The 13,273-nt window shown below is 42.2% G+C and overlaps 1 protein-coding gene across 1 annotated transcript in view; it reads right to left on the bottom strand.

The window, feature by feature from the left end:
* Positions 1-5,094: 5,094 nt before the first annotated feature.
* SPAG17 (sperm associated antigen 17) overlaps positions 5,095-13,273 on the bottom strand; it is a 119,561-nt gene continuing 111,382 nt past the window's right edge. The window contains exons 43-47 of the mRNA XM_075709244.1: positions 11,890-12,041; positions 11,231-11,400; positions 7,968-8,028; positions 6,521-6,665; positions 5,095-5,265 (exon numbers count right to left, since the gene is read on the bottom strand). Coding sequence (XP_075565359.1) covers positions 5,129-5,265; positions 6,521-6,665; positions 7,968-8,028; positions 11,231-11,400; positions 11,890-12,041 — 665 coding nt within the window. The 3' untranslated portion in view covers positions 5,095-5,128. The remainder of the gene's footprint in view (positions 5,266-6,520; positions 6,666-7,967; positions 8,029-11,230; positions 11,401-11,889; positions 12,042-13,273) is intronic.

Here is a 13,273-nt window from a genome sequence, read left to right as displayed (position 1 = left end):
TGCTCTTTTTTACCAGTAGTCATAGGTTTGGTGGATGTGGTGGGGGCTGCTTCTGGGTACTTTGCTGACTGTTGGACTTACATGTCTGACTTGGGTACTCAAAGCTGGACTTCTTTCTAACTTGAGCTTCATATGGATTTTTAATTGCATCCCAGTTGTTATTGAGTACGGTCTTTGACTTAGGTTCTCTATTACTAGTAGTTATGCACAAGGCAAACAGTTCAGTTCGTCAATCTTTTGGCGGCACCTCAGGTGTCATAACCACACCTCTGAGAATAACTTAGTAAATAACTTCGTCAGGGGGCTGATGGTGCACTTGCTTCTTCAGAGTCTGTGTAATTTATAGCAGCACTTCATGTTCCAATTCCAGGAGATGCGTCTCAGACTCTTTATGGAAATGGCAGTCTTCATACAGCTCTGCCAGTTGTTTCTGGGTGCCTCTATAATTTTGTATTTGTCCAGATGTGGATGAAACTTGTGATCAAACAGCTCCACTCAAACATGTCTCTGTTCTGTCCTGTCCCATTCCATCTTACTCTATTGTATTCCTTTACTCCTCCCAGAGGAGACCCTCATAAGAGGGATTACTGGAGTGGGAGGGAGAGGAGGCACTGTAGGATGACGAATTGTGTGGTAACCTTAGTTGACATCTTCTACCCATGTCAGCTGCTGCTGAAATGGGCTGGCCCATTGGGAAAATTAAGAAAGAAAAGTGTTACAAACGGAGGGGTGGCTTGTGACACAGCAGTGCACCTTCAGCAGTGATGACTGAGGAGAGAGATACCAAAACCAGGTACCAAAAGAGGAAGGCTGACTCATGCCTCCATGTGATGTGATCTGTTTACCTTAATGCCAGGGAGATAAATACTGTGGAACCAAAGTAATGAGCTGCTGTTTGATGATCCTCTGGGAGGCCTGGGAGAAAAGCCATGGCCACAGGTGCACATGAACTCAGGGACTGACGACAAGGATGTAGATGGTGGTGTAGAAGAGTGACTTGGGATGCAGAGGTGTCTCCTTTGATGTAAGTTGGAGGAGGTGGAATTCCTTCACCTTTGTCTCTGCTGCCACTGGGATTTGGGAAGAATCCTTGGAAGAGAAGGTCTTTGAGATGGTGGAGAGTGGTTGTCCTCTCTCCATAGGTACTGACACAGGCTTCCCCACTGAACTTTCCCTCTGGTTCTGTGTTTTGTAGCACTTGTGAGCAGTCTGTACTGGCAATAGTGGCTTGCCTCAGTGCTCGGAATGCACTACCAAGGGGACTGATGTAGGTCTGTTGGCTGTGTCTACAGAAAACTGAAAAGCATCAGGGCAGAAATCAGCACAGTCAGTAGCAAAACCATTGGTGTTGGAGAATCCTGGATCAAGTCTGGCACTGCTTCTTGCGGTATTTTCTCATCTGTGGGTAGGGCTTAAACAATGTCCTCAGCTGGTTATCTGTTTTGGCACCTTCCTGAGCTGGCTTTCAGCCGTGGTTAATAGGTCAAATCTGACTCAAAGAGCTGATGGACAAATAGTCATGTCTGGTGGGGCAGTGGAAAACACCAGTGCAGTACTCAGATGGCTACTGAGGGAGCTCAGCGTATGCTTTGAGTGGAAGAGGTCTGTCCTGTGCCAACAATCCACTGATACACCAGAATTCTGGTATCCTTGGGTACCTCAACTTGCCCTTTGTTAGGTGAAATTCCTTAGATTTACAAACCTGAGCAGGAAAGCATTTGCAAATACAGGGCCAACTTAAAATGTGTATCGTTAGAATATGTGTCTCACTTAACAGTGTGGATGGGAGAGTCCAAAACTGGCATTCATATTTCACACTTGTGAAAGCTATTATTAAATCCCCAATCATGGGATTCTCAGTCATTGTGAAGTGTTGAGAGAACAAGTCATCTACACATATCATGGAAAATTCCCCATCTCTCAGGATGTCACATGCTGGGAAAAGGATGAAGCACAGGAAAGCACCTCATTGGAAATGAATTCATAAAAAGAAAGCAGAACTGCACTTGGATATACAAATACGGTGTCTCACAAAGAGACTGAGATGTTTCTTTTAGTCGCTACTAGGAATAAAGGGGGGAAAAGGCCATCTCCAAGTGTCTCAGTCTTCCACTATGAAGAGATGTGCAGATGAGCATTTGGAGATGATCATGTCTGATAGTGAACAAGAGGATATAAGCAGAATCCTCTTGTTAATCCCTCTCTGTCAAGTCTAAGTTTGTGTACTCATAATCCCCATCTGGTGTCTGCAGCTAATTAAAGGTAGGTGAACATATAGAAAGTTAAGCCTATGATTGTGAAAGCAAACAGAAACTTAGGAATTAGAACACTAGAGCAGATGAGCAGCTCTTTCTTGAAGAACCGTGGTTGACTTTGGTGAAACCTACTGCATGCTCAGTACTTAAAAAAGATTTCAGGTGCCTCAGCACAGGTTATAGAAAGCTCACCCCTTTTAAAAACAAAATAAACCTATTTGGAACCATTCAGCATTCTTCTGAAGTGCAGAGTATCAAACATTGGGGTTGAAACACAGTAATCTTTCCACTGTTTGCATTTCAGACAGCCATGTCAGAAGGCTGTGTAACTTTTGGACACATTTCCCATTAATAGGGGACAGACAATATTTATTTATGCTAATCTGATTAAATAAATGGAAAAGTATACATTGGGATGTTTCCATAACATTGGACTAAAATTTGGGTATTTGTGTACTGCTGATCTTCATCTTACTCTTCTAGGGCTCTGACCTGTAGTGAAAGAGGAGAGGAAAATTAACAAGAAAGGAGAGGAAAGGAAAAGAAAAAAACCAGCCCCCAGCTCTACCTTTGTACAGTTGTTGGAACAAACCCAGTAATTCTGTACAGATTCTTTGCAAGTGTTGTGTGAGCACTGTGACTGCTATGGACTGGCTTCAGTAGAACTGGCCTCTACTCTTGCTGTTGGAGAGAACGCATGAGAAAGGGTTCTCACATGGGCTTCAACTAGATAAAGAGTTTGTTTTCATTTCACAAATTGAGTGGGATAAAAAAGATCATGAGTTCAGGAGAGACAGTCTGCTTAGGAATACTGAAGGCTTTCATGGGCAGCTTTCTATGCAGTATTTAATTTTGAGTATATTAAGAGAATCTTTGTGAAATGAGAATATAAATGAGAAATGACTAAGAAAATATAAATGAGATATGACTAAGTTCCGTCAGGTCATGCTTCATTGGCGATTTTTGCTTGTTGGTCTCTACTAGGAGGTGTGGCAAATTTGTGATCGATCCTAGTATTGCAAGGAAGTTTCTAGGTCTCAATGGAGAGAATCATTGGTTCTGGTGATAATCATCTGAGAAAGTGATACAAACTTAAAAAGTTGTCATGTGCTTCTGCAAGTCTGTCATATAGACTCAACTATTTCTATTCTGGATGGCTGAACAAGACTATTTAACCAAATACAGGAATATTTCACCTAGGAGTGTCAGTGTTTCATGTTTTGTGAGACTAAACCAACCAGTCCAGAGTTTCTTGACATGTTTGAGATGGACATGGTTTTCATTCATGAGATTTTGTGGGGAGGAATGTTGGAGGCAGTATTTGGTACAGTTGCTTGGGTAGCATGGGGTAGCTGTAGCCAGCTCCAGTAGGAATTATCAATCAATTCACAAAAAAACTTTGTCAGAACAGAAGGGAGAATTGACTATGGCGATGGCAACTAGGAAAGCAGTCTCCATGATTAGCCATGTGGGAGAAGAATATTATGTAGTTAATTTCTCTCTGCCTGGAGCTTTTAATGGGAGATGACACTGATCAGAATTTGCAGGACTGAAGACTTGGCAGGAAAAAAATAGACTGGTGTATACTCAAGTGTACAGAGATGATCCAATAGCCATATCTTAGTGCAGGGCTGTAGTGGACTGAGTTGGGGCAGTGGGGTGTCTCACTGAAATGCGAACTGACTGTCTGAGTACGTATTTTCCAGTTCAACGCAAAGTGAGATTAGTTTGTCCAAATTGCCTTCACTGATGAGCTCCAGGTTGTAAGCTCCTAAGCTGGAAGGCATTAAATTCTCTTTTCTTCTAGACTATAATTGTCTCTTACTCTGGGGGTAAAATTCCACACTGGAAAAGGTAAGAAGATACTTAAACAGGAAAAAAAGCTAGGTTTGAAGTACTCTGGGCAGTCCTAGAGCAGATGCAGCAGTCAGAGGTGCATGTCTCCCTGCTACATTTCAACTGACTGATGTAGTCGCTTTTCTTTTTCTTTTTCTCTAGAGGAGAGGAAATGAGACACAGCTGGGATTTCTTTACTGACTTGTTAGGTAACATGACAGACTTACAGATGTTAAAGTTGAAAGAAAAAGATGATGTGGGTGTTACACATATGAGGCAAGTGGAGACTCTTGAGCTGAGAAGAGAAGAATCATCCATAGGGTTCCTGTTTATGAACTGTCACTGTCAATTGTAGAGCACCTGAGTTGATGTGGGTGAGATGAAACACCAGCCTAATGTTAAATGTGTTGGCTGGTGGTTTGAGGAGAAACTCCCAATAAGGTTTTCTTGTTGGCAGGGAAGACTTACCTATTCTCTGTATAAGAGTCTGATTCTCTAAGGTTACAGAAATGGGCTGTATGAAACAATGTGTGCAGAGGGTTGCGTGTGCTTGAACTTGCGTTAAGGTTGCCCTGTATCTGTTAGACTCCTGTCGCTTATTAGACTTGCTGTCAGTGTCAAAGAGTCAGCAGTAAGACTTGGTTTTAGAAAGTGAAGAGTGTTAGAGAGGCTGATTTATTATGGCTTAACTGCAATAAATCTAGCCTCCTGCTGCTAGGAGGCTCAATGATTTGTTTAATGTAGAGACAGTTAACTGAGGGATTTGGGAACAGGACTGGGGAGGCTCTGCTGTGAGTGCCTCCACTGATCTGAGCAGTTGCAGTAATCTGTAAAATCTCTTGCAGTGAGTCCTTTGGTTAATGTCATCCAGTGCTTCCCCTTTCTTGTCTCAGGTCATCGTGTGTGTGTGTGATGTGTGCATGACAGCTTTGCTGCCAGTTGCATGAGGTTTGTTGATGAGGTGGATCAGAAGCCAAGAAGAGGTAAAACAAATGTGAGTTAATTTACAGCCTGTATCACTGCGTATGGTACTTACCTTAACTAGAAAGCTTTCGGGGTAGTGTAATCCAGAACCGTGGCTTGGGGCTTGTAGGAACTGCCCGGACTGTTGCTGCCATCCCACCCTTGGGGTATCCTTGTGGGCGGCACTCATAAATGTCATTGGTTAACACAGGTGGAATATCATGTTAAGTATCTAACCATTTCTATACATTTCTGTAACTAAAATGTGTGGAGACTGGGATGAATTCTGGAAATAAGGCTGTGAAACAACGTGAATCTGGACTACTGCCCTCAGCTCAAAGATTAAAGATCAGGTAGAATACTGGGGAAGGGCACATGTTTTGGAGGCTGGTCTGCAACTGTGTGTCTGAGGGCTGGGTGAGTGGGAACAGAGCAGGAAGTGTTTTTGCTGGTATGCCACCAGTCCTGTCTAGCTCAGCTCCGCAATAATGGGCATGAAAGACTTCTTTGGGTCACTATGAAGTAAATTTGGGGAGTTTGAATGTCACTTCCAGAGCATATAAAGCCTCAGTGGAGTTGCTGTTAGCTAGTACTCTAGTCAGTCTTGGAGGACCCTGAAGTTCTCCTTACTTTGGTAGGGGTGGCCCTTACCAGAAGTAGAGTTTCTGGTGTGGTAATTAGAAAAAAAAAAAAAAAAAAAGGCATTTGGATGCACCTTGCCTTGCTATTTCCTTTCTAGGTTTCCAGAAGACCTCTTCTCCCAGGCTTTTAAGTGTAAATTTGATTAAAAGTCAAACAGAACTTCACCCTTTCTTCTGAACTTGCCCTTGCCCTTAAAAACTGAGCCTATAACTTCATCTAAAAAATAATTATAGTTTCTGGAGCACAAGGGAAAGAGAAATAATAGTTCTTGACTTTGTTATTTTCTTTTACTCTACCTCTGTCGTCAATTAAACAATTGAAAAGCCCATTGAACCCACACTGGGCTAATTTCTGACAGCATTCATGCACTTCGGTGCTTGTGTCTCTGCTGACACAGGGATTGTCTCATTTGTCTGTTTAGTATCCAGGATGATAAATGATTTTGTTGCTTATGAGGCTGTACCATCAGATGCTACCATAGGTTCAAAAACATTATAAAGGGTTTCCATCGGGGGTGGTGGGAAAGAGTTCCTATTCTTTTCATTTATACTGTAAGAGCCACATCTTTCTGGGCTTACCATTCTGCCTTTCCCTACTTTTCAAAACCTTGTTACTCTGATGTAAATTGCTTTTGGGGTCAGAATCTTAAATTGTTTATTTGTTGTGCTTTTGAAAACACGCATTTGTGTGTTTCTGAAAAGGGCAGTAAAGATTTCTACCTCAGCAGCCTGCACTGGAAACAATGCTTAAGGCTCCTGACAGGTGGGTGGTCCCCAGGGTTGATGCTAGAAGGTGTGTGTGGGAAGGAAGACAACAAAGGATATTTGCTCTCACAGGCAGGAGAAGTGTCTCTGTTTCTGTTAATATTTCAATATCATGGGAAATTTCTTCAAGGCCACCAGTATCTTCCCCTCCAATTACCATGGCAAAAAGCTCTATTTCCAGTTCAACCTGCAAGCCTGCTGCCACCTAGGAGAGACAGAGGATCACTCACAGGTAAGGTGCATCTTTTACACATAATCCCCTCCAGCAGTGCTTGTGGCTGGTTCTTGTTCTGCGTTGTCTGATGAAATTAAAGACTTAGTGCCCAGCACACACGATTGTGCTTGCTAGTTACCCAGTATCTGTTTCACTAGAAAGGTCTGTACAAAACAGTGTCTCTTCACATTGCAGTTTGAAAGAAAACTGCCAGGTGTTTGTATTTTTTTCCCTTTAAATTTCCTTTTAGGTTCCAGGTGGAAAAGGGGAATTAGGACAGTTGGGAAAGAATCAAGAAGAGATGGTCAATGCCCCATGCCTGTCAGTGTTTAAGAGGCATTTGGACAGTGCCCCTAATAACATGCTTTAAATTTTGGTCAGCTCTGAACTGGTCAAGCAGTTGGGCTACATGATGGTTTTAGGTTCCTTCCAATTGAACTAGTCTAGTCTTGTCTGGTCTGAAAAGAACACAGACGTAGGGAGAAAAGTGAGATATAAAAGGGATGGATGTGTGGAGAGGAAAAGAGAATGGAAATTATTCCAGCCATTTTAAGTGCTGGGTTTTGGCTGGGGCTCTGGACTAGGAGATCTAACTTGCATTCTGGCACTGCCTCCTTGCACAAGTCATTGCTTCTTGATTCCATGCCTGTAAAAATGTTAGCAAGGATATTGCCTGGTATTACCTGGATACTGTGGGGATACTGGCCAGCACAAGATTTGTTCAGATACGACATGCAGGTGAAGAGAGGGACCGAACAAAAGCAGGAAGCATGAAAGCTTCCTACTTAATGGGACAACTTCACATACTATGGTGCTTTGCTAGGTAAAAGACTTAAGGTGGAGAATAGTTGCAAGCAGGAGAAGAAATGGTTGAGGCAAGAGTTTATTAGGTTCAACTCTTGAAGGTATCAGGACAGGAGATGAAGTCTAGGCGTAAGACAGAGCAGATTTAACAAGTACCCTAAACGATGGAAAAACTCAGAGGTCGTGGTAGAGTATCCTGTTTGCTTCACAAAAGCTCTCTTTAACCTCAGTGCTTGACCTGCTGCTTTCCACTGAACTTAACATGTTTATCCCTCTGCATTCTGGTGCAGGCTCTGAGACTCAGAGTGCACGTGGTGCTTGGTTGAAGGCAGCAGAGGGACAGCGGAAGGCAGCATCACTTCAAGTAACTTCAAACAAATCATGTGCCCTGCCAGCTCTATTCCCAGACAGCTGGTGCGAGAGGACCCCTAGATGGCCTGAGGTCCAGCTGAGTCTAGCAAAAAACAAAAGATCTTTTGTGTAACCTACAGGTCCTGGTGTGTACATCACTCTCAGCCCTGTGTGCGGAGGTGGTTGCTTCACCCGAAACCTGTCGGAAAGAGAAGAGAATTAGTTGCCAGAAACTGCTTCAGGCAGGCAGAAGGCACTGCTGGGAAGCAGGCTGTCTGCTCTTCCTCTGCTTGTGCAAATGACAGCAGAATTTTTTTAGCTCATCCTTCCCGTCACAATGTACAACTTGGGCTACAGCGGTATACCTGGGCCTCTAGCCAAGGCTCAGGTTTCTAACAAAAAAACCAAAGGAGCAGATTAATGGGCCAAAGTAAGTCTCCAAATTGCTCGTTACACTGCCTGGTCCTTACAACAGAATGTGAAACATAGCATTCTCAGCCTGCAGACATAGAGGAAGCTGAAGTACAAATTACATCTTTTTGGCAAACACCTGTGGCACAATCTTTATTTAATGTACTTTGCTGTGATTCTATTGCAGAAGGCATGATACTGGTATAAATTTTGTGTAAATAATCCTCTAATTTCACAGTACCCACTAAGGCAGTAGTTTCACTTCTTCATTTCTCACTGATTGTTTCACATCTGTGCAGTCCTTTTGTGCAAGTAACTTCCACTGTTACGATCTCTGAAGATCATTAGAGCAGATATGACCTCTACTTTTGCATGGCTCTGGACTTTATCCTGTGATTTTCATTTCCACATGAAGAACAGTTACCAGCATGCACTTGCACCAGAAGCTGTTAAAGGAAAGGCAGTAGAAGAAGTATTCTGACTATACGGCTCCATCTTATGGAAAGCTCTGGCAGAATTATAAACTTGCTGTCAGAAATCCTGCGCTTTCTCTGGAGTGCTGGCTGTTATGAGAAACTGGACTTTATTTTTGTCAGGATGTCCCAACATGTTCAGGCTATGGTATGGACAGTTTGGAAGGCACATAGTTAACTACTGACCCTGTCACCAAAAAGTTTTGGCTTCAGTGTGAGGAAGATGTGGCTCAGAATTGCCCACCATTTGCCCTACCTCTGCCCTCAGCATGTTCTGCTGTCATTCAGCAGTTAGTCACTTAGCTCTCCTCTCAAAGCATCTAGTAAAAGGCTTAAAAGATAAGCTAGATTTATCAGAATCATGGTGGTATTTTCCTTGACTGTCTACATATAGTGCCCTGGCATGAAAAAAAAAAGTAATGTGCACATCTTGAGCTCTAGGATGTTGGTATGTGATCTACTGATTTATCCTGGCATGTACCATGATGCTTAAATGTGCATTAAAGGAAAAAAAAAAAAGTCTCTTCGATGCCATATCTAACTAGGCTGATTAAAAAAGAAAAAAAAAAAATTACCTCTGCCATCTATCCTGATGGAACAAGCTGTACAGTAGTCTCTCAGCTGGTCTTGAACAGCTTTCTAAAGTGTCTAGTTGGCTGAGTTCCCCCAAGAGATCATGATGATCCCAGCAGGGTAAGTCTCCTGTGAGCGCCTCTTTTGATGACAATTAGATACTCGAGGAGGAGGAACAACAGATGTCAGACATAAATGTATATGTTTATTTCATTCCAGCGCTGTGGTACCATAGTAAAGGGATGCTGTGACTGCTGAGGTAGTGTCACTGTGACACCTCTCTCAACTCCCTTTTTAGAGGCCATCAGACTGTAGGTCACTTGCATCTAGAAAAGGGGTTTGGCAGGTGCTTGCTTATCTGAAGAGTGCTCCAAAGAAACAGCATGCATAAGCTGCAGCACATCAGGGCCGTGAGACCTGCACACTCGAGTCCAAGAATGTTTAATGTCCTTACTGGTTTCCTTAACCAGTGCTAATGTTGCAGGAAAAAACAAAGACTATTTATTACCAGTGCCAAGAAGAGGAACCACCTTTTTCATGACCTAGACCAACATGACAGTAGGACATTTATTTTCATGCTTTCAGTTAGCCTCCCTCTCCTGGGACCTGTGGGTCTAGCAAAAAAAAAGCCCATATAACAGGAGTGGTCCAAGCCTAGCTTACTCTAGCTTTTTGAGAGAAGAGTATATAACTGTCTATTAGGACAAATGGATGAGATTGGCCTAAATAGCAGCTGTCATTGCTAAATAAACTAAGAATGTCTCCAGCTGCAGGAGGTAATTTAGGATAGGTGCAAGTGAGAAGCTGACATTGGAAAACTTTGGTGGGAATAGCTGTCTTAGAACACAGGAATGTAAAAAGCTTCATTTTGGCTTTGGAGCTTTTGAGCCATCTGAAATGAAAGCTTTGCCCCAAGTAGTGCAATTCTTGAAACCATCTGGTGGGATTATAACCATTCAAATGAAGCTATTTTGAAATGACAAACCTTAGGTGGAAGCCCAGAAGGTGTAAGGACTTAGAGATCGTTGTTGCAGGCTCTCCTTTAAGCTAAATAAGCAAGGTACATATAGCATAGCTAAGGCAAATGCAGGTGAGCAAACTGAGTGGGAGGAATATGCTTTGCACTCTTTTCTGTCACATGTATGGCACCTGGGAGGACAGAGGTCATAAGCACACCTGCCTGAATATCGCTAAAGTAAAACCACTAGAACTGTGTAGTTCTAGCACAGAAAAAAGAGCAGTCACAAGCATTTTCTTACTGTATTTAATATATTCTCTAAACTGTGGCTGGGTAAATCTGATAATTTCTTGTGATTTGTCATGCAGTGCAAGAGACAATCTGCTGGACTGCAGACCTAGAAATGGACTTACTTAGGCTCACCACATTGGAACACACTGTGGCGCTATCTTCTCCCACACACTGACTGGGGTGACGCTGAGTAAGGGAAATGTGTACATAAATAAATGCTTTATTTCATCCTCGTCCTCTGCTGGTTCCCAGTGTCATCACTGCAGCTGTTTTTCAGTGCAGCTAAAGGCACGTGGCTGCCTGAATACAGCTGTGCCCATTTAGATGGTCTGACTGGCAGCATCCAGCAGTATTTCCCAAAGCCAAATGTAATACTGGTTACCATGAAGGAATTTGGTCCCTGAACCTGAGAAGTTTAATAAGAACCCATAAATAATCTGCGATGGGCCAGGACTATGCGTACAGGAACTGCTGTTCCTTACTGGTCTCCATCTTCCTAATAACACTAATATGCAAATAACACTGAAGTATTTCTAATATTATCTCCTCTCCTATATCCCATCAGTCATTATCAAATGATTCCAAATATAAAAATACCACTTGTTATCTCATGTTAATGAGATCAGAAGGTGACAATTAACAAGCAATGCATATTTGGACAGTTAAAAACCAAGGTACTAAGAGTTCAAACTAACCTTGAGAAGTTCACACCAACATTCTTCAGGATCACAGTGACTGCATAGGTGCAGCCTTCCTTTAGCACTCCAAGCGTCACTCTGGGTGGAATGAGATGGAAGCCACTAAGATGCTGTCTTCTTGTTGCAAGAGAAGATGTGTTGACCTTTCCTGCAACAGGATCTTCTATCTTTGCAAACAGAATTAAGATATTAGACAACAGATAAAGTTGGTGGCCATCAAGTTAGGTTCAGAGTTATTTAACCTACGTTTGACCTCTCTTCACTCATCCTGAAGAATTACAAAAAGACACCCTAATTTGAGTAAAAACTGAAGAGGCACTTTGAATATTGTCCACAAATGTATACTGGTGTGAGTTTTCAGACATACTAAGCTGTTCAGATGTCTTGGAGGAACGGGGCAAGCTCTGCTCTTTTGGAAATCAGAGCTTTCATGTGGGTGCCTGGTGCAGAACTATGCTTTCAGCATACAAGTTTGTCCTAGCAGTTGAGAGGAAAGGTACTTTTAGAATTGCCAGTAAACTTACACATAAATTGCAGCTGCTATTGTTTCAGTAAACAGATTCAAAATACCTTACAGTATTGATCCAGAATGAATTTTTCATGCAAAAGAGATGACTGAGAGGATATTAATATCAACAAAAAAGATGTTATTTTACCTTTTTATTTGGTATGGAGTTTGGTTGTCTCCCTTGGAGGGATGACGGTAATTTCACTTTTTCTGTTCTTGGCTGTCCTGCAACATTCACCAGCAGACTCTGAACTTTACGTTGAAAGGGTGTCTCTTGTGATCTTGCAGCCTTGTTTAGGTCTGGGAAGGAAAGATTTCCAAAAGCACGAAAAACAAAGCATTATATTCAGCCTAATCCTGAAGTTCTTGTTCAAAGACTTTTATTTTCTATGAAAGCATTTGATTAGCACAAGGACAAAAGAATTGGTCTAATTTTTATTTAAGAAGTCAAGAAAGGCATTAAGAAACCCCCTAATAGTAGCAAGGAATTAAAATTTAACTAGTAAATAAAGCTGTACTATAATTATTGGAACTAATTAGTTGGCAGCATCTCAGTGGAAACTTGCAATTAAGATATAAACACCTGTGAAAGTGATTAAAAACAGAAGAGGAAGTACAAAACCCCAAGCATTAAAATCAAAGTCGAGGACATTACTATTCCAAAAGCATGCCTGCACTGCACAATGACCAGTTGTGCAGAAACACCCAGGCTGATCAAGTAAAATCTGTATGTCCATATAACAACAAATTCCAGTCCAGGCCCCAAAGCAGTACAGCTCTGCCAGCACAACCAGTTAGGAAGCCCTGTCTCTGAGCAGGCTTTATTGTCTTGAATGCAACAATTAATTCATATGCATGACCTTTATGCTTCTGATTCCGAGCTTAAGATGGTCTTAGCTACCTTGTCATCTTTGAAATGTGCCCCACTGTATAATGTAGATAGACTGAGCATAGGGATGGCCAGAGGAACTTAGATCTAAATACAGCTGCTTTTGCTTGACAGCCTAAGACACATTTAGCTTATTGTGAAGTCTGATAACTTCTGGAGGGAAAACTCAAGACAATTATGGTGGCTGTCTTCTCACCAGGGTTCAACCTCTACATCAATATTTTGTTCTGAAGAGAATTGTTTTTTCTCAGTTTGGACTGCAGGCACTGTCTAGCTGGAATGCTAAGTCTAGTCAGTTAGTCATTGTGAGGAGGCAGAAACGTTATTTGAGAATAGTATCTTCTCTAGATTCCCCCTCTTATTTCCAGACAACAAATGCAGGTGGTAGAGAGGGGCTTCCCACCTACACAGCAACTGGCCCAGAGCTTATAAAAAAAAAAACCTAAGCATGTACATTATGGAAAAAAACACTAGCATTTCTTGTTTTGCCTAAAGGTAAGCAAAATTTGTGCTTTGACATTAGAAGTTGGTGTAGTTTGGGCATCTCCCCACCTCCCCAAACTGCTGATCCTTTTGTCACCTACTGTGTGGCTCTGGAAGTACCGATTAGTACATCTGCCCTGAGGTCTATGGATTATGCATA

Source organism: Pelecanus crispus, chromosome 1 (assembly GCF_030463565.1).
Source record: "Pelecanus crispus isolate bPelCri1 chromosome 1, bPelCri1.pri, whole genome shotgun sequence".
NCBI classification, from domain to species: Eukaryota; Metazoa; Chordata; class Aves; order Pelecaniformes; family Pelecanidae; genus Pelecanus; species Pelecanus crispus.
Note: the sequence above shows the minus strand (reverse complement) of the source record. Positions and strands in the feature narration are given on the sequence as shown.